Source organism: Alexandromys fortis, unplaced genomic scaffold, assembly GCF_014885135.2.
Source record: "Alexandromys fortis isolate MF-2015 unplaced genomic scaffold, M_Fortis_MF-2015_v1.1 scaffold_246, whole genome shotgun sequence".
Taxonomy (NCBI): Eukaryota; Metazoa; Chordata; class Mammalia; order Rodentia; family Cricetidae; genus Alexandromys; species Alexandromys fortis.
This window is the reverse complement of record NW_026068131.1, coordinates 283,651-308,973: the sequence shown is the minus strand read 5'-3', so window position 1 is coordinate 308,973 and position 25,323 is coordinate 283,651. Positions and strand designations below refer to the sequence as shown.

At 37.3% G+C, this 25,323-nt stretch overlaps 1 protein-coding gene across 1 annotated transcript in view; it reads left to right on the top strand.

Moving 5' to 3' along the window:
- The window catches only part of LOC126490838 (heat shock factor protein 3-like), a 48,404-nt gene extending 40,115 nt beyond the window's left edge, over positions 1–8,289 (top strand). Inside the window, exons 7-12 of the mRNA XM_050126053.1 lie at positions 1,660–1,744; positions 1,945–2,075; positions 3,289–3,498; positions 4,613–4,712; positions 7,224–7,284; positions 7,988–8,289. Coding sequence (XP_049982010.1) covers positions 1,660–1,744; positions 1,945–2,075; positions 3,289–3,498; positions 4,613–4,712; positions 7,224–7,284; positions 7,988–8,289 — 889 coding nt within the window. The remainder of the gene's footprint in view (positions 1–1,659; positions 1,745–1,944; positions 2,076–3,288; positions 3,499–4,612; positions 4,713–7,223; positions 7,285–7,987) is intronic.
- Positions 8,290–25,323: the final 17,034 nt, after the last annotated feature.

Genomic DNA, 25,323 nt, shown 5'->3' with positions numbered 1-25,323 from the left:
AGCCATAGTGTATGGATAGAGTATTGCCGCCAGAGGGAAAAAGTACCTGCTAAGAAAAACAAACCGTATCATTCATTATTCAGCAGTAAACCCACTGTCTTAGTTAGGGTTTTATTACTGTGAAGCGACACCCTGACCACGAACAACACTTGTAAAGGAAAACCATTTAATTGGGGCTAGCTTATAATTTCAAATACTTAGTCCATTATCATTATGGTGGGACATGGCAATTTTCAGGCAGACTTGGTGCCAGAAAAGGAGCTGAGAGTTTTACATCTTGATTCGTGGGCAGCAGAAGGAAAAACTGTTTGCCACACTGTATGTACCTTGAGCAGATAAGACCTCAAAGCCTGCCTCCACAGTGACACACGTCCTCCAACAAGGCCACACCTCCTAGTAGTGCCGCTTCCTATGGGTTGAGCGTTCAAAACATATGTGTCCATGGGAGCCTTTCATATTAAAAACACCAACAGCCACTACGAAATTAGAATACCTGTTGACTATAAAACACTCAGTCGTTTCTCCTTAAAAACCAATTGTTTTAGGAAACAAATGAATACTTACAGTACTGTGTAAAGTAATAGTTATGGTATTGCGAATATGAGTAGAAATGAAAACAAGCAAGAAATCACTGGGACTAGTGTTAGCATTAGGTTGCTAGTCAGGACAAAGAAGAGTGGAAAGTGTACAGATGTACAGAAAGGGAAATAATAGAAGAAAAAGAACGAAAAAGGAAGGGTATGGGAGTTTTAGTTAGAGACAAAGTAAAGAAAAATATAAATATGCACTCAAGTAATGTGTAACAGTCTCATTTTCCAGGAGGTTGAGCCCTTCAGAACATGTAAACCAAGCTAGGCTATGATCTTTAGGAGAGGCAAAAGAAGTAGGCAAGTGTACAAAGCAATGAGTGGGTGGAAGGAATACAAGACATGAGTTGGAGGACCAAGCTGGCATGCTGTATTGCCCTGAATATCAATGAAATAAGGAAAACTGAGGGCTGAGTGAAGCTCTGCCACAAGGACGGAGGTCTCAGCTTGCACTCTCGCCTCACTGAATGGTTGACAGTGGTGCTGAAGTCTCTACTTGAAGGTTTCCAATTGAATCTATAGTACTATTGCTATTATGGTGAATTGTGATTGTTTTATGGTTACATAATTTTTCATGTTTAGTTTGCATTCTATTTGAGAATGAATATTTTCTTTTTCCTGATTATATTCGTTAATTTCAGTATATAATCATATATTCATAATTTATCCGAAATATTTTAATCTTTACTAAAATAGATCCATTAATAAATATATCCTGACATTGTTACAGTTAATATTTACTTTGAACATAGTAAAATGTCCCAAACTCTATCTGTCTTTTGTCTTCCCCAGCTCTAGAATCAGGTATAATTCAAGGGGCTTTTACTCTTTGCTTTAATTTTACATTGCATGATGTACTAAAAGATTTAAACATTTTTGAAAGATGGCTAACATACAGGGATATGATTCCAAAATGACCTCTCCCTTAAATGTGCAGTGCCCTTTACCTTTGGTCTAAAACCTCTAGCACTAATTTCTAACAGGAATCATTATGTCAAAAGATGACTAAAGTTGGCTGACCATTGCAACATTAATATAGCTTAAGACAGTAAGCTTGTGGGTCTCATTGCAGGTTACTATCATCCATATCTGGAGTTTCAGATTCTGAATGGGATCATCAGTACTTTCATATTCCAGATGACAAGAAGAAAGAAGCTGTAAGATGCTGAAGTAAAATGGTGGTGGTGGATGGGTTAAAACAAACATTTATTAGTACATTTTCTAATTCTAGTTCCTGTTATTTTTTATATAATTGTTAAATAGTTTGAATGGGAATTGCATCAATTATGATCCAAGAAATACTAGATGTATAAAAGGAACATATCCAACTCTCATTTTCTCTAATCTTTCTATTTAGATGGAGATATTAAAAGATGGTTATGAACTTATTGATGACAAATATAAAAGTCTTCTTGACAGAGACTTACCAATGTTGAAAGAATCCAAAAACTTAACTTCATCTGTAGACCAGCCAAATGAAGATGATGGGTAAGCAAATTAGTAGGCAATATATTGGCAATGAAACATTATAGTGGTGATAAATTAGCAATATTTTATTCATTTGTATGTATTTACTATATAGTAGTAGTTGAATCCATTTAAATGTTTATTCCTCTTTGTAAATAGCCAAAATACTATTATTGCAAAACAGCACAGTCACAACAGGATATAGATACATAGATAGACATATATTTATAAAATATAAGTTAAAGGGGTTAAGATAAAGCTCATTGGTAAAGTAATTCTTGGCACATGGAATTTCCTAGGTTGAGTGACTCAGTACTACAAAAAAATAATTCAGAACATATTACAAGTGTAATAAATGTAGCTAGCACATTTTTTTAAAGGGAGGCAACAAAGTTAAGATTTTCAGGAACTAGGGAGATGGTTCAGTGGGTAAAGTGCTTGCTGTGCAAGTCTAAGCACCCACATAAAAGCTGAACATAGTGACAAAATTCTATAACCCTAGTATTGAAGGACAGAAATGGCTAGGTCTTGCAGACCCACTGACCAGCCATTACAGTCTAAATAGTGAGGTCCATGTTGAATGGAGAGACTCTGTCCCCAAAAATCAAGGCAGAGACAGATAAAGACATCCTATACTGGCCTCTACCCACCACATTCATATGCACAGGAAAGCAGGCATGCATACACATGCATACACCAATACCCACTGAATTGTTTTTAGAGTTTGTATACATGCTAAAAATTTAAATATAAATGCTTCATATCAATAATATTGCACAAGTAATTTTTTGGTTTTTCAAGACAGGATTTCCTATAGCTTTAGAGGCTGTCCTGGAACTTGCTCTGTAGACTAGGCTGGCCTTGAACTCACAGAGATCTGCCTGTCTCTGCCTCCTGAGTACTGGAATTAAAGGCGTGCACCACCACCATCCATCACAAGTAATCTTTTGTGTTTGGTTTATTTCTCTTAGCATGTTTCCAAGGTTCATTTCTGCTTCATTTAGGATTACTAGTTTAGTTATTTTTTATTGCCAAATAACCACTTGAACTGTCAGTATGTTTGAGCGTTATCTCATACGTTTTATAAATGAAATTAAAGGAGAGCATATTTGCACTATATAAATTCTTTGATCTGAGTGTTGAAAATCTGCTTATGCAATATAAATAGATAGATTATAGCTCATGTGATTTGAACTCTTGAATCATGTTAATATTTTTCTGCACTGTCTTTCAGAAAAGACCCTAACGTTCCTGATATACTTGTGAATGAAGACTCATTGACCCTTCAATTCGATTTGACCATACCGTTTCCACAAGAAAAAATAATTGACGAATTCTTTGAACAGGAACCTGAGGATATTAATTTGGAATCAGTGCTTTCTTCTCAGGATTCAGTTTTGATGGAAGATACATCAGACACTCGGTGTAACAGTATAATTAACAGGTATTCAGTGTCTTCCATCTTTAATCTAGATGTGCATTTACATGGTTTTGAAAAAGTGTTTAATAGTATGTGAGAGAAGCAAGATGTGATTAAAGAAACATTTCCCTGAGGTACCTCAATTCCTGACATTATCATTGCTTCTCATGTATTACAGATACACTCTGATAGTGCATTTAGTGTTTCTCTTCTGGAATGAAAACGAACACCCAACATTGTTATTGTAAAATACTCAATTCTGTACCCAATATTAGCTCTTAAATGTCAATGAAACTTCCTCCTTGAAACAGAACTATAAGAAAAAAAAAGGAGAAATGGCTTCATTTCCTGAAACTTGAAGGTTGTGCATGCTTCAGCAAAAATACTATGAAATTGGAGCCCCAAAGGCACCATTGTCAGCACATCTCTGTCCTGAGAATGTCTGCCTGTTTCACCTTCATCAGCAGTGCTTCCGATTGTCTATTTGCATGTGTTATCATCTTATGTTTCTATTATGCTGCCTCATTACTGCTTCTCATTTATTGACCAATCTCAGAGGAACAGAGGTCATATTTAGTCCTTGGTATACCTGTTATATAAATATCCTCTTTACATACACACCCCAAAAGAGCTTCCTCAGTTTGATCTCAGACTTCAGTGGAGACTCTTAGACATGTGCATAAAGTAACAACTCTAGACAAGAAAATTATCTTTTAGGGCACTGGGTCTCACCAGAACCATAACTAACCATGACAATAACGGTGTTGATTGGGATGATTATTTTAAGTTGTTTTAACATTAATGGACTTGGCCATCAGAGCTGAGTCCAAGATCTACTAGATTAAGAAAGATATAGGGAAAATCAAAGACTTCCTATGATATTGGCCTACAAGAATTTAATAGCCTCTTAAAGTCAAGTTGAGTAGCAATATTGATAATAATAATTTATGGAAATGCAAATATTTCTCAGAAAAGCTAGTAACTGAAAAATGCAACATTGGTTTATAGTTTCTTAGTTGAGAACCCAGCATAATCTTTTCAATTTATTGTCTGCTGGATTTCTCCAAGATTGTTTCTTTGAACTAAGAATACCATGGTTTGCCTCCACCTTTGCTCCCTCTCTCTGTGTTTCTCCAAGTGATGAAGTGCATATGCATCATGCGGAAGAGGACATGCTAGAGTTAAATTCATTATTATCTGAGAAGACAGTGGACTTTGACTTTGATAATTTCAGTGAGGTAAGCTCATCAACTCAGATTTGTGACTTTCTTGCATTTATATTGATTGCTCAAAAAGCAGATTGGCATGTGAAAATTAGAACTGATAAGATCAGTCCTGGGACTCAGGACTGCTTGGCTTTTACCTTGGCTTTTCTAATTTAATATATCTCATATTTTCCTGTTTTTTTCTCAAATCATTATATTTCCCTTCCTTATAGCAACATCACTATTTGTCTTTACATGATCTTTTCCTTTCTCTCATAACTTAAAATATTAAACATTGAAGTATCTCATGGTATGAAATTATGATGTTTTATTTATAGTGGTTTTATGTATTCAAAATTTCCCTTCTTTTCACAGTATTTCTCATTGCTGTACAAAATCTCCATTTTCCATGATAGCCAGATATTTATTTATAATAAATAAACATTATGTTTAGATATTTATAATAAATAAACTTTATGTTTAGATGTTTATAATACATAAACATTATGTTTACATGTTTATTTATAATATGTCATTACATTAAGAGGATTTCATTTCTTATCAGCCATCCTGTGATGAGTTTCCTGTTCTGATAACAAACAAACCTGAAAATTTACTTGATGTGGATAACATGGCAGAAGCCAATGTAAGATCCATGTCTGTCCCTATTGCTGTACCCCATTTACCCCTAGTATTCCTCTTCTACATTGTTCTGTTGTCTTCACCATACTGATCCCTTAAAGACACTTTTTTCCATCCTAGTGGGCCCCTCTCTAGTTTCTTGACTTTTACCAATATTTATTTCTATTATGATACATATATTTAACAGAATAAGGATCTACATAAGAGAAAGATCATGTGGCATTTGGTTTTCTGGGATTAGGTTATTTTGCTTGACAGAATCTTTCAAGTTACATATATTGTTCCATAAATTAATTATTTTTTATGACAAAGTTGAGTTATTGAGAGACATGTCAGCAATGTGGAGGGGCAGGATTGAGTTAGTAAGACTGACTTAGCACTAGTATTACTTCATCATCCATCTTTTACCAATTTTTTAAAAATTTCTATTGAATGCCACCCCTTTTCTCTTATGCCATAACTTTATAATTATAGGTAAAATGTTTCACAGAGGGAAATTCTGCATTTTAGTCTCTGACATGATTAAATATCTGAATACTAAATTACTACTGTTACTATTATAATTATTACCCAGATTTTATCATAAAAATCTTGAATTTTGAGTGGAATTAATTGGGTGGTGAAATGAGTATAGTTACTACTAGAAATTAAAAGAGAAATACAAAGAAATAGGAAAGCCAGTTGTTGAAAATTATCTTATTAAGTCAGATGTGGTGGTGCACACCTCTAATCTGAGCGCTTGTAAGGTAGAGGCCAGTCTGTGAGTTCAAGGCCAGACTGGTCTACAGAGTGATTTCCTGGACAGGCAGGACTACATAGAGAAACCCTATCTCAAAACAAACAAGCAAAAATCTTCCTTGGTAAGTAAGGGTGGGTGCATGGAAGGAGTTAGTGGGGTGGAAGCTTGGAGGGACTGGAGGGAGGTAAGTGGTATAATTATATATTAATTAAAATGTGTAAAATAATAAAATAAAATTTTGAAAATCTTCCTCACTTGCCTTCAAATAGTAAGAAAACACAATTCTTCCTAGGCAACTGTCTTTAAAAGAATATTTACAGATCCTTGTCATAGCTTAGTAAGATCTTATTGCCGTTGCTGGGTTTTTTTTTTTTTTTTTTTTTTTTTTTGGTTTTTCGAGACAGGGTTTCTCTGTGGCTTTGGAGCCTGTCCTGGAACTAGCTCGGTAGACCAGGCTGGTCTCGAACTCACAGAGATCCGCCTGGCTCTGCCTCCCGAGTGCTGGGATTAAAGGCGTGCGCCACCGTCGCCCGGCTCCGTTGCTGTTTTAAGATAAAACTAAAGCCCTATTCTCTCAGAATGATTTTTCCAATTACGGAAACTGTATAGTTGCAACCATTATTCTTTTACCATTGATGAGTAATGGGGCTAGATCTTGCTGTAGTTCATTTTTGTTATATTGTTCAGACAGGAATGACTTGAAAGAAGTATTGTTTCCCTTTGTCAGGTGTAGTAGGCATATTTGGTGTGTCTCATTACTACTAGTCAAACATACATGTTGGAAAACAGTGTGTACTGTGTTTGCTTCTCACTTGTCCAATAAACATTAGTAGATACTAGTTCAAGTTAAATGTAAAATAGACTTACATGGAATAGTTGGCTCTAGAATTGTTTTTTTTTTCTGTCTAAAAAGCAATTAGAAAAGAAAGCTATACTTTTAGAAAACAAGATAAATGGAAATGTACTTTTCTTACCTTTGTTAATCTCTCAAGAAAAAGGCTTCTTTGGGCACAGAGAATTGAAACTATAATCTCACATTTACAAAACATGTTATACAGTCACAGCCTCGAGGGAAAGGTTTTACCTCAGTTATTTAACTTTATCACTAAAAAAAAAAAAAAGGCATGTTGATAAGGACTCTAGTGTTTTCTCTTTGTATACAGAGTCTAAGTCTCATGAATAACGAAGGAAAAGGAAGTCTTCTTGAAGCCGGTATGGAAAAAGGTACAAAAGAATATTTGTAGAACCATCAGAAAATGTATGTCCTGGGAGACCCAGGCTTACAACTGACCATCCATATGACATTCTGCAAGCCATTTAACATTTGGAAGTTCTAGTCTGTGCTTGTGTAAACTGCTTTTCTTATTTCATAAGTTATTTTAAATAAGATTATGTGAAAAAATCGCTGATATTGACTTTATAAACTTCAGGGAGAGTATATTAATATGTAACTGACTTTAAGACAAAACCCATGGCCAAACATTAAAAAGACACAGTATAATTTTGTGTGCCTCATGTGAAATTGAAAGTTTCTACAAGGTCTTTTCTAGAAAAGAATTCCTTTGCTGTTTACTAAGCCTAGTCATTCACAATTAGTTTTCTATTTTATGGGTAATGTAGTTCACCAAATTTCTGTCCTTAATTCCAAACACATACTTAAATGTAACTAGACCTCTTTTCCCATACAGAATTGCTTTAAAAAATCTGATAGTCTACAGGTATAGTAGGAAAGACTGATAGTAACTTTTAAGAAAATAGTATCTTTGTCTTGACTAATATAACCAGTTCTGAGTGTAGCCGAGCAGAGTAGAGGGATTAGACTGAAAGTCTTCCACGAAGTACAGAATAGTGTAAAACGTGTGCATTACACTTTGTTTTAAATCTTCTCCTCCTGTGTCACATGTAACAAGGCACTGTCTTTCCACAGACAAACATATGGAACAAGGTGTGGAAAACTCCCAGCTTTTACTATTAGATGGGACATCAATATGTAATTTTGGAGAAGATCTTCAAGATTCTGGTGACCTCCTTTTGGATAATCTGAAGAACCCACCTAATGTCTTAACAGCTTTATGTGAACATGACTATAAGTCCTTCAATATTTCCACTACACAAGAAGATCCTGCAAACACCATTGAAAAGGTTGTTCCCCAGTTATCTGTGGAAGCCGGTGGGGAATCCAATGTATTCCCATTTTTCTTTCTCAATCCTGTTACTAATATTTTTTGAAGAGCATATTAAGCTTAATCTTCTATTATAATTTATTTTGAATTTCAATGAATCTCAGTTCCTGCTGGGAAATAAATATTCCACAGATGTTGGCTGGTATATCGATCTTCATCATGGATCTTCTGTAATTTAAAAATATGTTAAAATTGCTACCTCCCAGTATGAAGACAAGCTTTGACAACTAGGATGAAATTCAAACCACAAAAAGATAAGGAATATATCCAAATTTTAAAATAACAAAATGTTAGTTTTTAATTTTAAGCCAATAATATTCTAATATCTTATTTGTAATAGTGTTATTGCATTTTTCTAATTAGCAAATTTATGTAGCTAACCTTTGCTTGGAATAAACAGTCATTCCAAGATTTACTGGAACAAATCTCATGTATAAAAGCAAATGTTTGAGCTAATGAGAATGTGATGGCTAATGTTAGTCCTTGATTTTATAGGTTAAGCTATTCTATAGCTATCCACTTTATTACAGTCTTACACAACTTTTGATTCCCAAAGAATGTTGAAATTTCAGCAGAATTGTATTTTTCTGTCTAATGGCCATCTGCATAGAGAATCAAAGTCAACACATTGATTCTCACCTAAAACTTTGCAGAAGAACTCCAAAAATCAGACTTTAGCAAAGTTCTTACTTAAAGCATAAGGGAACCCAAAAGCAAATGATTTATTAGAAATTAAAGTAAAAAATTCAGTCAATAATTTTTCAACTATTTCTGTCTCTCATTTCCAAATGCATCTTCAGTTTTATCAGTATTCTTTGGCTCCTAAGTAATTATTTAATAGAATATAATGTTTCAAAAATAGTATGGTTTTACATAAGCCTGGAGCAGTTTTCATACAAACTGTTTCAACATTAACATTAACATCCATACATGCCTAAGCAATGAGCGCCATAGCACTTAGACTATAGGGTTATGTTTCATTGAAGAAGCACTGAGGAGCGTATTTAAGGTTTTCTGTTAGTAACCTGAATGCTAAAACGTCATGTTTTTAAAGGCTTCGGTCTATGGCACTTTCCTAATGCTCTGTTCTATCTGTTAAAACTCACAACAGTGGAGTCAGCTTTAAAAGGAAGAGGAAATAGCTCATTGCTGTCAGTGTCTAATTTTAAAACGTGTGTGTGTGTGTTTTAAATAAAACGGTTTGTTTAGTTTTGAAAAGTGTCAAGGACAATCCAGATCTCATGTAGCTCTGGCTGAACTGTTGCTGTCTTGTTAGTGTACTGTTGCATAAGTCAATAAAGAGCTGAGCATACTTTGCGTGGTATCATATTCTTTGCTGTAAACCAGGACCTGTGACAAAAGGATTGCAACTTCTAGGATGCATGCATGTGTAGTTAGGAAAACGTGTCTCACACATGCATAAATTTATGCCTGTGCTATTTCTCTTCACTTCAAAGAAACCTATAACTCATAGGAAGGAAAACTATGCTTGGCACTGTGATTTTGACTTAATAATTCAGATCTTCTGGAGCGACATTATCACCACCCCCCACCATGCACAGTATATCCGTTCTAACTCCATTTTTTATGGCATTTTGGAATTAACGTACAAATGAATGAACTTCCATAAGGCTTTTTCATGCATCCCTTTGTATTGGTTTAGCCACTCACTACTCCTCTCCCTCATAATCATTGAGCCCCCATCTCTGTTTAATTCTTTAATCTCTATTTTTCTCTCTCCCTGCAGTTTACATATTGGATACACTGCAATTCCTGCAGTTCATTTGTTTTAGCTGTATGTGATATAGTAGGCTTCAAATGACTTTTCATACCGTCTCCGTTTGGAATAAGTCCCCCCACTCTTACTAATTCCCATCCTACTCCAGTGCTCCTGCTGGCTTAAGCCTTTCCACCTAGAGAAATCCATTTCTACTTTTTCTTACCTATAATCTACTGTCTCCGCTCCCTTACTACACCTCCCACAATTGCCCCTTTCTAGTTTCCTGGTGTCCACTTATTCACTAAGTTAAGTACACAAAAGTTTGAAGCTAGGACCCACATGTGAAAGAGAATATAGGGTGCTTTTCTCTGGTCCTGCTTTAGCTCTCTGCATATTTTCCAGTTTCGTCCATTAACCTGCATATTTCACTGCTTCATCTTTCTTTTATCACTGAGTAATACTATATTGTGTCTATGTGTCACATTTTTCTAATTCATAAGTCAATTGATGGACATCTCGGCCAATTCCAGCTTTGAGTTGCTCTGTGTATAAAGCTGCAGTGAAGATGGATGTGTGTGTGTGTGTGTGTGTGTGTGTGTGTGTGTGTGTGTGTAGTGGGACATAAAATATTGGCTACATGCCCAGGAATCATTTCACTTGGTCATATGGTGGCACTATTTTTAGTGTTTTGAGAAACCTGCATACTGAATTTCAAAGTGGCTTTACTAGTTGGCACTCTCACTAACAAATGTGTAAGCATTTGACTTCCCACATGGCATACTGATATTTGTTGTCATTTGTATTCCTGACAATGGCAATTCTGACCAGGGTAAAATGAAATCTCAAAGTAGTTTTTCTTTCTTTACATTTATTTGTTTAATCAATTAATTTGGAGCATTTTAGACCCAAGTTCTGTATTTGCATCATTTCTAGCAACCCTCCTCTCCAATCCAAATCCTGCCATGCCCATTCCACCCCTCTCAAATATATGACCTCATCTTCTTTGGTCATTATTATATCATATATATTGTTCTTTCACACACATTTTTATATGTCCATATATATGTTATCCTAATACAACACACACACACACACACATATATATATATATATATATATATATATATCCTACTGAATTTATTTATTTCTGATATTTAAGGATGACCACTTTGTAATTTGGTACTGCCTAACCTGTAAAGGATCTATAAAAAATTAATTCTTCCTCTCTTAGCAATTATTATTTACCTAGAGTTCATCATGTATGGGTGTGGCCTTGTGAAATTTCCCCCATGCCCATTGGAGTGTCAACTGGTGTTGTCATATTGCAGATCTTATTTAGGCATACATATTGTTATGATTTCTTGGGTTCAGCTTCTCTTTCACAGAAACAAAACAAAACACCATTTGACAGTGTACATCTTTGTCCTCTGGCTCCGATAATCTTCCCACTTTCTTCCCTGCAACTTAGATGTGAGGACTATGTTGTTGGTGCGTCACCTGGGGATGAATACCCCACAGTTAGCGGTTCTCTGCCCTGTCCATTTATGGATTTTAGTAATGGTCTCTGTCTGCCACTAAAAGGAGCTTATCTTTTTTTCTAAAAACTGAGGGGTAAGAATTCCATTTATCTCTGAGTACAAGAATGGGTATTTAGAAGCAGTTAGGAATTATACTGGTTTAGGAAGCTGGCAACAGTAGTCTTACCTCTGGGGACCATGAACACACCAGCCATGGTTAGTTGGCTAGAGTTGCAATAGCACACATGAATTCCCTCCTACTGAGTAGTCCTTAAGTCTAATTAGACAACTGTTGGTAATCTTGTGAGTTATAAGTGCCACTATTGTACCCTTGGGTATAGCTTGCATTGTGGATCATTGCTGTGCTTTGAAGGCTTTACAGTTGGGTAGGACTATTTTCTGCTTTTATAACGTGGCAACTTGAGTAGCACCTTCTGATACTGAGACCCTGTGCTAAGGGTCTAGGTAATTCTAGCTCAATTCTTACAAATCCTTTATCTGAAGTGTATGGTGTCTTTAGCAGTAGGGACTTACTTTAAAGTTTTAGAAGGCAACCAAGGCTAACAATTGCCTATATTACTTGGGGAGGTTCTTGAACTCCTCTAATGAGACTACTCAAAGAGATACTTGCCATGCCTGACTTTGGGAGTTTTGTTTAGAAGTCTGTGGTACTTGGGGAGGGCATTATCACTTCCAGTGGTGTAACTTCATTAAGTACATTCGTGTGTGTGTGTGTGTGTACATATACTTATATCATGCACATGCTTGCACACACACATATTTTATGAAAACAAAATGATGCTTCTTTATGGCTTTTTCAAACATCTTTAGTGGTTTTCCCTCCTTATTCCTTCTTTCCTGTATTCCCTTCCCCAGCTAGACACATCCACACACATTTTTCTTGTTTCCTACTTCAGAGAACCTGTGTCCTATGATCGCCATGTTTAGAACTCCTTCCACCATCCCCTATGGTTCCTTTTGACTTTGTGTTTTCTGTGATTGCTCCATGTTACATATTCACTCAGATTTATAAATTTAGAACTACAGTTCACAAATGAAAGAGAGTATGTGACAGTTTTTTTTTTCTGGGTCTGGGTTAACCTCACTCAATATGGTCTTTTCTAGTTCCATTCCTTTACCAGCAAATTTCATGAGTTCGTTTTTATTTACAGCTGAATACTATTGCATTGTGTTTATGTGCCACATTTTCATATCCGTTTTTCTGTTGAAGGATATTTAGGTTGTTTCCATCCCATAGATGTTGTGGCTAGAGCATCAATGAGCATGACTGAGCAAGTATTTGTAGAGTAGGATGTCAAATCCTTCAGGCATATATCAAAGAGTGATATAGTTAGGTCATATGGTCGGTTTATTTTTGGCTTCCGAAGGATTCTCCACACTGATTTCCAGGGTGGCTACACCCGTTTATAGTCATATCGATGTGAATGAGAGTTCCCTTTTCCTCTCAAAATTTGATTTCAGGTACTTTCATGGCTTTAACCATTCTGACTATTATGTAGCTAAGGACATTTAGTGCCTTTTAAACTGTTCAGTAGCCATTGGGCATGGTCTCTTTTGCTTTAAAATGCAGCAGTAGCTTTGCTCTCTCTCTTGATTCTGGCTCCGCTTCCATCTACTAGACTCTGTTTCTGGTCCCACAGAGGGCTGTTGTCCAGGACAGTGAACCTTAAGTTTTTCCCTTAATAAATAACCCATTTATTAATCATAATTCCAAACTAGTGTGAGTTTGTTTTGTGACTTACGTCTACAATATGTATTCACTTACATGTGGATGTTAGTTTTTAAGTCAATGATAATCAAGCTGCAATCTGAAGAACCACAGAGGTTATGTATTTATTTTGTAAAGGATCAGGATTACAGATAGATCTCCCTATGGAAGGGAAATAGCAATGGATGATGGGTGGACTGGTGGAGAGAGGATCAATTGGGGAGGGGAAAGGAGTGTAGGACCAGGGAGGGAAAGTATGAAGAGACAGCTAAAAAGTAAATGCCATGTGAGGGGCAGTATGGAAACCTGATACAGTTGAAGCTTCCTAACATATATACATATATTAAGGTGATTTAAATGAAATTACCAAATAATTGTGGAGACCTAGTCCCAATTGGCCATCTCTTGTCACTAAATTAAGCTTCTAGTAACAAGATTGGGTTACATCTAATTAAGTTGTTGGTCAAAGGGATCTCATGAGAATTTCCAAAGAGCCCAGGCTGTTTCTGAAGCTGTAGCTTACTGTCTATAAACTGATGGCAAGGCCCTACCGTTGGACAATACTTACACAACTCATTAAACATGAAGAACTCAAATTGGTGCCTATATAGAACCTCCATCCCTACATTCTAATCTTCAGCACAGGAAGATAATCCACACACTATCAAAAAAGAAATGTAAACATTAACTCAGCCACAAAAGTGGTCCTGAATATGCATTTATTTATTTATTTATTTATTTATTTATTTATTTATCTACATCTCAACAGCCTCACTTGGAAGGATTATAACAACTTAAAAAAGTAATCCAGTGGAAGTATTAGCTAAAAGACTTTGATAAAATTTTCTCTTTCATTGGTTTCCAAAATAGAGACAGACACAGCTAGATTTTAGTTGCTATGTGAGTCATATTTATTAAAAAAAAAAAACATCTGCTGCAAGATTTTACCTCCTCACAAGACTCAGCAGTCAATCGGCCGGTTTTGCCGCAGATATCTGGGATTTTAGAGTTGTTTGTTCATGTTTCATCCTCACTAGCACCAACCAAAACACCTCAGCAAAGAAAAAGTAGTAATTAATTTAAGTTCACCATTTTTCTTGGTAATTATACTGGCCAGTTTTATGTCAACTTAGCAAAAGCCAGAGTTCTGAAAAATCTGAAAGGAAGGAACCTCAATTGAGAATATGCATTCATAACATTCAACCCACTGTAGTGGTGCTATCCCTGCCTGGGCTGGTGGTTCTGGGTTCTTTCTATAAGAAAACAGGCTGAGCAAGTCATAGGGAGGAAGCCTGTAAGCAGCACCCCTCTATAGTCTCTGCATCAGCCCCTGCCTCCAGGTTCTTGCCCTATCTTTCCTCAATGATGGAGTGTTACCAGAAAGTCTAAGCTGAAACAACCCCTTTTCCCCCTATCTTGCTTTTGGCCACAGTGTTTCACCACAGCAATAAAAAACCTAAGACAGTAACCAAAAAAATCAGGAACAAAAGTCTTGGTGACTTGGCAACCTCAGGTATTCTGATGACCTTATTAAATCCTTGTTGGTTGTTAATTTTTTTTTCACTTGCCCTTTCTGAACCCCAGTTTTCATCCTCTTGGGGCACTTCCATAGTTGCTTCATTTTTTCATGGGAATGCAATTATGAGTTTACTATTTTGTCAACAAGACCATTTTCCACTTTAGTCAGCATATTATCTGGGTGTGCTTGTATTTCCCAACAACGCTGTCATGAGTTTGACTGTCATATCATAGTAAAATATAGTGATTAAAAATCAACTCATCACTCTAAAGTGCATGAAACTATGAGACCATGGTTTTCCAAGTTAAGGCTAATAGAACTAAGGTTATACATATAAAGTAGAAGAAAAGATGGGGAAAATAAGAAAGTATCACTGTCAATCTGCAAAGCTTGGAAATTAAGTCAACAGCAACTAAACTATTCTTTGTTAAGATTTTGATGAACTTGCTATTGTCTGCGAGTTCTTTGGCCCAAGAACAGTTCCTGCTCCTGCTCTGAGTCTACCCACCCAAAGGGGTGAGTGTGCACCCACCAGGCCGGAGGGGAGTGCACGGCACCTCCAGCTCCTGCTGCAGGGGCTTCTTGGCTCCACACAAGCCTCCCCACCCCACCTCTCCAAGTTCGCCCTTTTGTCTGCAGGGTCCTTCTACCTCCAAGAGTCCTTTCCCTGTGCTGAGGACAACCTTTCAGACTGGTGAGTGGGTGTCATCCCGGGACAGAGCAGAACATCTGGGAAAGGAGCACTGGGCACCTTCAGCTCCTGCTGCAGGGCCTTCTTTGTTCCACACCTCCCTGCCCACCCCCGCAAGCCTGCCCTATTGGCTGTGAGGTCCTTGGCCCAGGAGCAGTGCCTACTCCTGCACTAAGGCTATCCACCCAGAGGGGAACAGTTCCTGCTCCTGCACTGAGGAGATCCACCCAAAGTCAGTCACAGCATTGACTGAACCAAGACACCAAGACTCTCCTGGCTGCATTTCAAGGAGGAGATGGTCAGGTATCAATGCAAGAATTCCTCCAACAACCTAAAAGGCAACATGACAACACCAGATTCCAGGGATTACGGAACAAGAAGACTTGAACACCCTATTCCAGAAGAAGCAGAAGAAATCAACTTTAAATGTAACATTATGAAAATAATAGAGGACCTTAAACAGGATGTGAAAAACTGCTGTAAAGAAGTGGAGAAGACAAACAAAAAGGTAGAAGAAATGAATAAATCTCTCAAAGATACCCAGGAGAACCATGATAAAGCAATCAAACAGATAATGGAAACAGTTCAAGACTTGAAAAATTAAATGGAGGTAATGAAGTAAACACAAACTGAGGGAAGGTTGGATACAGAAAATCTGGGTAATCAATCAGGAACTACAGAAACAAGCATAGCCAACAGACTATAAGAGATAAAAGAAAAAATCTCAGACACCAAAGATACTATAGTGGAAAAAAAACTCATTGATTAAAGAAAATAACAAATCCAACAAATTCTTTTTTTTAATTAATTTATTTATTTATTGAAGATTTCTGTCTCTTCCCCGCCACTGCCTCACATTTCCCTCCCCCTCCCCCAAAAAAGTCCTCCTCCCTCGTCAGCCCAAAGATCAATCAGGGTCCCTGCGCTGTGGGAAGTCCAAGGACCACCCACCTCCATCCAGGTCTAGTAAGGTGAGCATCCAAACTGCCTAGGCTCCCACAAAGCCAGTATGTGCAGTAGGATCAAAAATCCATTGCCATTGTTCTTGAGGTCTCAGTAGTCCTCATTGTCCGCTATGTTCAGTGAGTCCAGTTTTATCCCAGGCTTTTTCAGACCCAGGCCAGCTGGCCTTGGTAAGTTCCCAATAGAACATGCCCATTGTCTCAGTGTGTGGGTGCACCCCTCGCGGTCCTGAGTTCCTTGCTCATGCTCTCTCTCCTTCTGCTCCTGATTTGGACCTTGAGATTTCAGTCCGGTGCTCAAATTCAACAAATTCTTAACACAAAACATCCAGGAAATCTGGGACACCATGAAAAGACCAAACCTAAGAATAATAGGGGTAGAAAAAGAAGAATTACAGCTCAAAGGCCCAGAAAATATATTCCATAAAACTATAGAAGAAAACTTTCCCAACCTAAAGAAGGATATTCTTATGAAGGTAAAAGAAGCATACAGAACACCAAATAGACTGGATCAAAAAAAATCATCCCCTATCCATATAATAATCAAAACACAAAACATAAAGAATGAATATTAAGAGCTACAAGGGGAAAAAGTCAAGTAAAATATAAAGGGAAACCTATCAGAATTACACCTGACTTCTCTATGGAAACCATGAAAGCCAGAAGGTCTTTCATGTGCTGGTTAGATGTGCTGAAGACAGTAAGAGACCATGGATGCAAGCCTAGACTACTATATCCAGCAAAGCTCACATTCACCATCAATGGAGAAAACAAGATATTCCAGGACAAAAACAGACTTAAAAAATACTTAGCCACAAACCTAGCCTTACAGAAAATACTAGAAGGAAAAGCACAAACCAAGGAAGCCAACAACACCCATAATAACACAAGCATCTAAAAATTTTCCACCAGCACAACTCAAAGAAGGGAAACACACAAACACTACCACCAAAAAAAAAAAAAAATAACCAGAGTTAGCAACCACTGCTCATTAATATCACTTAATATCAATGAACTCAATTCACCTATAAAAAGGCACAGGTTAAGAGAATGGATACAAAAGCAGGATCCAACATTCTGCTGTTTACGAGAAACACACCTCAAACTCAAAGACAGACACTACCTCAAAGTAAAGAGTTGGGAAAAGGCTTTCCAATCAAATGGTCCAAAGAAACAAGCGGATGTGGCTATACTAATATCTAACAAAATTGACTTCAAACTAAAATCAATCAGAAGAGATGGAAAAGGACACTTTATTCTCATAACAGTAACAATTCATCAGGATGAAGTCTCAATCCTGAATATCTACACCCCTAATATAAAAGCACCCACATATGTCAAAGTAACATTACTAGAACTCAAAGCACACATCAAACCCCTCACTCTAATAGTAGATTTCAACAGTCTGCTCTCACCAACCAGATAGAAACTTAATGGAGAAAAGAGAGAACTAACAGATGTAATGAACCAAATAGACTTAACAGACTTCTATAGAACATTCCATCCAAACAGAAAAGAATATACCTTCTTCTCAGCATCTCATGGAACCTTCTCAAAAATTGACCACATAATTGGTAACAAAGCAAACATCCATAGATACAAAGAAATTGTAGTAACTACCTGTGTACTATCGGATCACCATGGAATAAAGTTAGAATTCAACAACAATACTACCTCCAGAAAACCTACAAACTCATGGAAACTTAACAGTCGACTACTGAACCACCCCTGGGTCAAGGAAAAAAGAAAGAAAAAAATTAATGTCTTCCTTGAATTTAATGAAAATAAAGACACAACATACTCAAACCTATGGGACACTATGAAAGCAGTGCTAAGAGAAAATTCATAGAACTAATTGCCCACACTGAAAAAAAAAAAGACAGAGAAATCACACATTAGAGACTTAACAGCACATGTGAGAGCTCTAGAAAAAAAAGAAGCAGACTCACCCATGAGGAGTAGAAGACTGGAAATATGAGGGCTGAAATCAACAAAATAGAAACACAGAAAACAATCCAAAGAATAAAGGAAACAGAAAGCTGGTTCTTGGAGAAAATCAACAAGATTGACAAACCCCTATCCAAACTAATCAAACAGCCGAGAGAGAACATGCAAATTAGTAAGATCAGAAAGGAAAAGGAGGATATAACCACAGACACAGAGGAAATTCAGAGAATCATTAGGTCTTACTACAAAAGCCTGTATGCCACAAAATTTAAAAATGTAAAAGAAACGGACATTTTTTGGAAAAGTATCATATACCAAAGTTAAATCAAGACCAGGTGAACAATTTAAATAGACCTGTAAGTTATGAAGAATTAGAAGCTGTTATCAAAAACCTCCCTAACCAAAAAAAGTCCAGGACCAGATGGTTTCAATGCAGAATTCTACCAGAACTTCCAAGAAGAGCAAATACCTATATTCCTTAATGTATTTCACAAAATAGAAACAGAAGAGTCATTGCCAAACTCCTTTTATGAAGCTACAGTTACCCTGATACCAAAACCACACAAATACTCAACCAAGAAAGAGAATTTCAGACCAAACTTATTCATGAACATCAACACAAAAATTTTCAAATAAAATACCGGCAAACCAAATCCAAGAACACATTTTAAAAAATCATCCATTATGATCAAATAGGCTTCATCCCAGAGATGCAGGGCTGGTTCAACATACGAAAATCTATCAATGTAATCCATCATATAAATAAAGTGAAAGAAAAAAATGTGACATTTCATTAGATGCTGAAAAGCATTTGACGGAATTCAACACCCTTTTATGATAAAGGTCTTGGAGAGATTAGGGATACTGATGTGGGAGTGACTTCTTATTAATAAAGAAACTGCCTAGGCCCCTTGATAGGGCAACCCTTAGGTGGGTGGAGCAAACAGAACAGAATGCTGGGAGAAAGAAGCTGAGTGAAGGAGTCGCCATGATTCTCCTACCGGACACAGACACAGGTTAAGATCTTCACTGGTAAGACACCTCATGGTGTTACAGGGATATTAGAAATGGGTTAAATTAATATGTAAGAGCTAGCCAATAAGAGGCTAGAACTAATGGGTCAGGCAGTGTTTAAAAGAATACAGTTTCCATGTAATTATTTCGGGGCATAAGCTATGTGGGAGGCCGGGTGCCGGGGACACAGCCCTGCCGCTCTTTCAACGGGATACAAGGTACATATCTAAATATAATAAAAAGCTATATACAACAAGCCAACAGTTAACATCAAATTAAATGGAAGAAACTCAAAGGCATTCCACTAAAATCAGGAACAAGACAAGGCTGTACACTCTCTCCATTCCTCTTCAATATAGTGATTGAAATTCTAGCAATATCAATAAGACAACATAAGGGGATCAAGGTGATTCAAATTGGAAAGGAAGAAGTTAAACTTTAGTTATTTGCAGATGATATGATAGTGTACATAAGCGACCCCAAAAACTCTACCAAAGAACTCCTACAGCTGATAAACATTTTTAGTAATGTGGCAGGATACAAGATCAACTCCAAAAAATCAGTTGCCCGCATATACACAAAGGATAAAGAAGCAGAGAGGGAAATCAGAGAAGCATCACCTTTCACGATAGCCACAAATAGCATAAAATATCTTGGGGTAACTCTAACCAAGGAAGTGAAAGATCTATTTGATAAGAACTTTAAGTCTTTGAACAAAGAAATTGAAGAGGATACCAGAAAATGGAAGAATCTCCCTTGCTCTTGGATTGGGAGGATCAACATAGTAAAAATGGCAATTCTATCAAATGCAATCTATAGATTCAATGCAATCCCCATCAAAATCCCAACAAAATTCTTCACAGACCTTGAGATCAACTTTATATGGAAAAACAAAAGACCCAGGATAGCCAAAACAATCCTATATAATAAAAGTACTTCCGGAGGCATTACCATCCCTGACTTCAAACTCTATTACAGAGCTACAGTAATGAAAACAGCATGGTATTGGCATAAAAAGAGATGTTGACCAATGGAATTGAATCAAAGACCTGGATATTAACCCAAAACTAAACATACTTAAATTATTAAAACTTGAAAAAAAAAAACCTATGAACACCTGATTTTTGACAAAGGAGCTAAAATTATACAATGGAAGAAAGAAAGAAAGCATTTTTAACCAATGGTGCTGGCATAACTGGATTTCAACATGTAGAAGAATGAAAATAGATCCATATCTATTGCCATGCACAAAACTCAAGTTCAAATGGATTAAAGACCTCAATATAAATCTGACCACACTGAACCTGATAGAAGAGAAAGTGGGAAGTAGTCTGCAACATATGGGCACAGGAGAACAATTCCTACATATAACCTTAGTAGCACAAACAATAAGAGCAACAATGAATAAATGGGACCTCCTGAAACTGAGAAGCTTCTGTAATGCAAAGGACACTGTCATTAAGACAAAAAGGCAACCTACTGAATGGGAGAAGATCTTCACCAACTTCGCATCAGACAAAGGTCTGATCTCCAAAATATATAAAGAACTCAAGAAACTAGATATTAAAACTCTAATTAACCCAATTAAAAAATGGGGTACTAAACTGAACAGAGAATTCTCAACAGAAGAAGTTCAAATGGCCAAAAGACACTTAAGGTCATGCTCAACCTCCTTAGTGATCAGGGAAATGCAAATCAAAACAACTTTGAGATACTATCTTACACCTATCAGAATGGCTAAAATCAAAAACACCAATGATAGCCTATGCTGGAGAAGTTGTGGAGTAAGGGGAACACTCATCCATTGTTGGTGGGAATGCAAACTTGTGCAACCACTTTGGAAATCAATGTGGCAGTATCTCAGGAAACTGGGAGTCAACCTACCTCAGGATCCAGCAATTCCACTCTTGGGAATATACCCAAGAGATGCCCAATCATACTACAAAAGCACTTGTTCAACTATGTTTATAGCAGCACTATTTGTAATAGCCAGAACCTGGAAACAACCTAGGTGCCCCTCAACACAAGAATGGATAAAGAAGGTGTGGCACATATATATTTTAGAGTTCTACTCAGCTGTAAAAAACAATGACATCTTGAATTTTGCATGCAAATGTATAGAAATAGAAAACACTTTACTGAGTGAGATAACCCAGACCCAAAAAGAGGAATATAGTATGTACTCACTCATAAGCAGATTCTAGCCATAAACAAAGGATATTGAGCCTATAGTTCATGATCCTAGAGAAGCTAAATAAGAAGGTGAACCCAAAGAAAAATCATATAGTTATCCTACTGGATATTGGAAGTTGACTAGATCGCCAGACAAAAGTTGGGAAGAGGGGGGTGGGAGTTGATTGGGGGAAGGGGAGATGGGGAGAAAGAAGGGAGAAGGGAGGATTGGGGAGAGCCTGGGGGAATGGGATGGTAGAGATGGAGGAAGGGTGAATAAGGGAGCAGGGAAGGAGATATCTTAATTAAGGGAGCCATTTTGGGATTGGAAAGAGACTTGGCTCTAGAGGGGTTCCTAGGTGTCTAAGGAGATGGCCCCAGCTAGGTCCTTGGGCAGAAGAGGAGAGGGTGCCTGAACTGGCCTTCTCCCATAGCCATACTAATGAATATCTTGCATATCACTATAGAACCTTCATCTGGTGATGGATGGAGATAGAGACAGAGACCCACATTGGAGCACTGGACTGAGCTCCCAAGGTCCAAATGAGGAGCAGAAGGAGGGAGAACATGACCAAGGAAGTCAAAACTGTGGGGGGGGTGCATCCACCCTCAGAGACAGTGGGACTGATCAAATAGGAGCTTACCAAAGCCAGCTGGACTGGGACTGATGGAGCATGTGATCAAACTGGACTCTCTGAATGTGGCTGACAATGAGGGCTGACTGAGAAGCCAATGATAATGGCACTGGGTTTTGATTCTACTGCATGTACTGGCTTTTTGGGAGTCCAGTCTGTTTGGATGCACACCTTCCTAGACCTAGATGGGGGCGGGGCTTGGACTTCCCACAAGGCAGGGCACCCTGACTTCTCTTAGCACTGGAGGGCAAGGGGGAAAGGGAGTCGAGGGAGTGGGAGTGGGGGAAGGGAGAGTGGGGGAAGGTGAAGGTGGAGGGGTAGGGAAAAGGGTGGATGGGAGGAGGTGGAAATATTAAATAAATAAATAGATAAATAAATAAATAATAAAAAGATTTTGATGAACTTTTAAGTTGCTAGATAAGCATGTATTTTGCCTGGATTCCTTTTCATTTTTCCCTCCTTTTCTCATCCCCACCCTCTCTCCCTTCTTCAGTTTCTCTCTTCTTTTTGTCAATTTATCTCTTTTCTGATTGGATTGCCACATGAGTCGGATTGCATTAACTTTCTTATATAGCTCAGTCATAATACCCATGATTTTACCTGCCTCGACTTCTCAGCTTGCAAGATTATAGGCATTATATTATATCAGTATTAATTATATCAGTATATTAATAAGTATTATATCAGACCAGCATCCCTCTTCTCATAGCAGAATTGAGGATGATCTCTGTCCTTTGTACTTCTGGATTACTTAGAATATATTAAATAACAATACATTTGCAACCAACAAGTTGTGTTCATTTTATATGCTTATTCTGGATTCTGAGTTTTCCCCGTGGTAGGGATATGCTGTAGTCATATTTGTATAGGATGCATTTTCTAGTAGTCAACAGTTTTAGAAACTAGAAAAGATTTGGATAGAAAACTGTGGGGATTAGAGTGATGTCTATATCAGTAAAATGCATGTAGTATAAGCATGAGGACTCAAGCTTGATCTGTGAAATTCATGAAAAAAAAACTGGCTGTCATGGTGTGAACTTGTAATCCCAGCCCTAGTGAGGCAGAGATACGAGGATCTATGAAACTCACTAGTCACCCGGTCCATCATACTACTCACTGAGTTCCAGGTTAATGAAAGACCCATCTCAAAACAACAACAGTAAAACAGGGGGATAGTATCTGAACAAAGACAGCAGATGTTGGCCTTTGACCTTCACGTGTGATGGAGGAGGGTCATCTGTCTATGTGTTACTTTAATTGGTTAATAAAGAAACTGCCTTGGCTTTTTGATAAGGTAGGATTTAGATAGGTGGAGTAGACAGAACAGAATGCTGGGAAGAAGGGAAGTGAGGCAGACACCATGATTCTTTGACCCGTGACAGATGTAGGCTAGAATCTTTTGCAGTAAGCCACCACCTCGTGGTGCTACACACATTATTAGAAATGGGTTAATCAAGATGTGAGAACTGGCCAATAAGAGGCTAGAACTAAGGGGCCAGGCAGTGTTTAAATGAATACAGTTTGTGTGTTGTTATTTTGGGTGTAAAGCTAGCCATGCTGGGGCCAGGCAGGACAAAAAGCAGGCCTGCTCGCCTCCTCACTACACACGTGCATGTGTACATGTGTATATGCACCCTCATGCCTACGTAACCAGGCAGACATGAGCACACCTCCTCACATTCACACAGAAAATCTGTGGTATCTTATTTCTTAGAATGTATATCCTATAATTGTTAATCTGACAAATTAATTCCTAGTTAAATACTACAAAAGACATAAATGAAGTATAAAACATAAAGATGGCCACCCATTTATCCATTTAATAAATTATTGAGCTGTCAGCAAAGCACCATTCTTAATACTTAGGACATATCAAAACTTGTGCGAAATCGTGCTATCATAGCACTTACAGTCTATCAACTGATGAAAATCAAATGCAAACTCAGAGGCTTAGGATGTATGTTGGGGTTAGAGCTTCTTTCAGCATTCTCAAGGTCCTGGGTTCAATCTCTAACCAAATTTTAAAAGAGGAGTAAATTGTGTTTCCCACTCCTACCTGATCTTCTACTAGAAATCTGAGATATTTCAGTCAATATTTAAGTTCTTAGATTGCAAATCTGTTTGATGAGAAAGAACAAAGCATTATCAAAATATTTGGGGGGATAAATTTGAGATAGTTAGGCCCATGAGAAGAAATTGTTCAGTTACGAGCTGCACATAACCTCAATGAGAAATTTGACTATAAGACTGAAGAAAAGAGATTAACATGGGGAGGCATCTAAAAGATGTGAAAAGGAAAAGGGGGGGAATCTATTCTAGAACTAAATATAATACAGCAGGCTCATATTGGTCACATTCATAAAGACATCTTGTGTAATTTTGACATCCCTTAACACTGTCAGCCTTTTCTATTTCTCCTTTTTCTCCCAAACAAGTGAGATGTAAGAACTAGGTTTGCTTAAGAGTTTTCAATATCTGTAGTCAGCCCAGAAAAGTAATTCCATTTGCACTTTCTAATCTTTAAAGCAAAGAGATAGTCTGGGTATATGTTAAAGACAGTGACTTTGAAAGTGGATATGGGATGTAATGGGGAATTTCAATTATTTTCCATTTAAATAAATTGGGATAGTGTTGTGTGGCATGAAAGAACATAAATTTGGAATCACGCAGAACTAAGAAGGATTCCTGGTTCTACTTATGTGTGATCCTCAGCTGACTGCAGAGTCTCGGTTTACTTCATTCCTTCTTTCCTTTCTTGCCTTCTTCCCCCCTTTACTTCTTCCCTCCTTCTTTGAAAAGGGATAATATTTAGAGCAACTACATTTAGTTAGGGAACATCTCTTTATTGTCTTATATCATTGTGAAATAAATTAAAAATTTCAAAGTAATATAACATATTCCTTTTAAGTCTAGAAAACTACAAATATGGCTTGCTTTTCTCTTAAAAGAAATGAAAAATAAATGCCTTTACAAAAGCATTATAAAGTATTAATTAAAAATGAATCATTTCTTGTCATCAGAGATATGGCTACTGGCAATAGTTAGTCAACAAACTTTCCCATTACGACAGAACAACTGTGCCCCTAGGCTTGACAATTAATAAAAAGAAAATTTCCGTGTGGAAAGCCTTCTAATACACAAAACTCATACTGTGAAGCACTCAGATGTCCCACC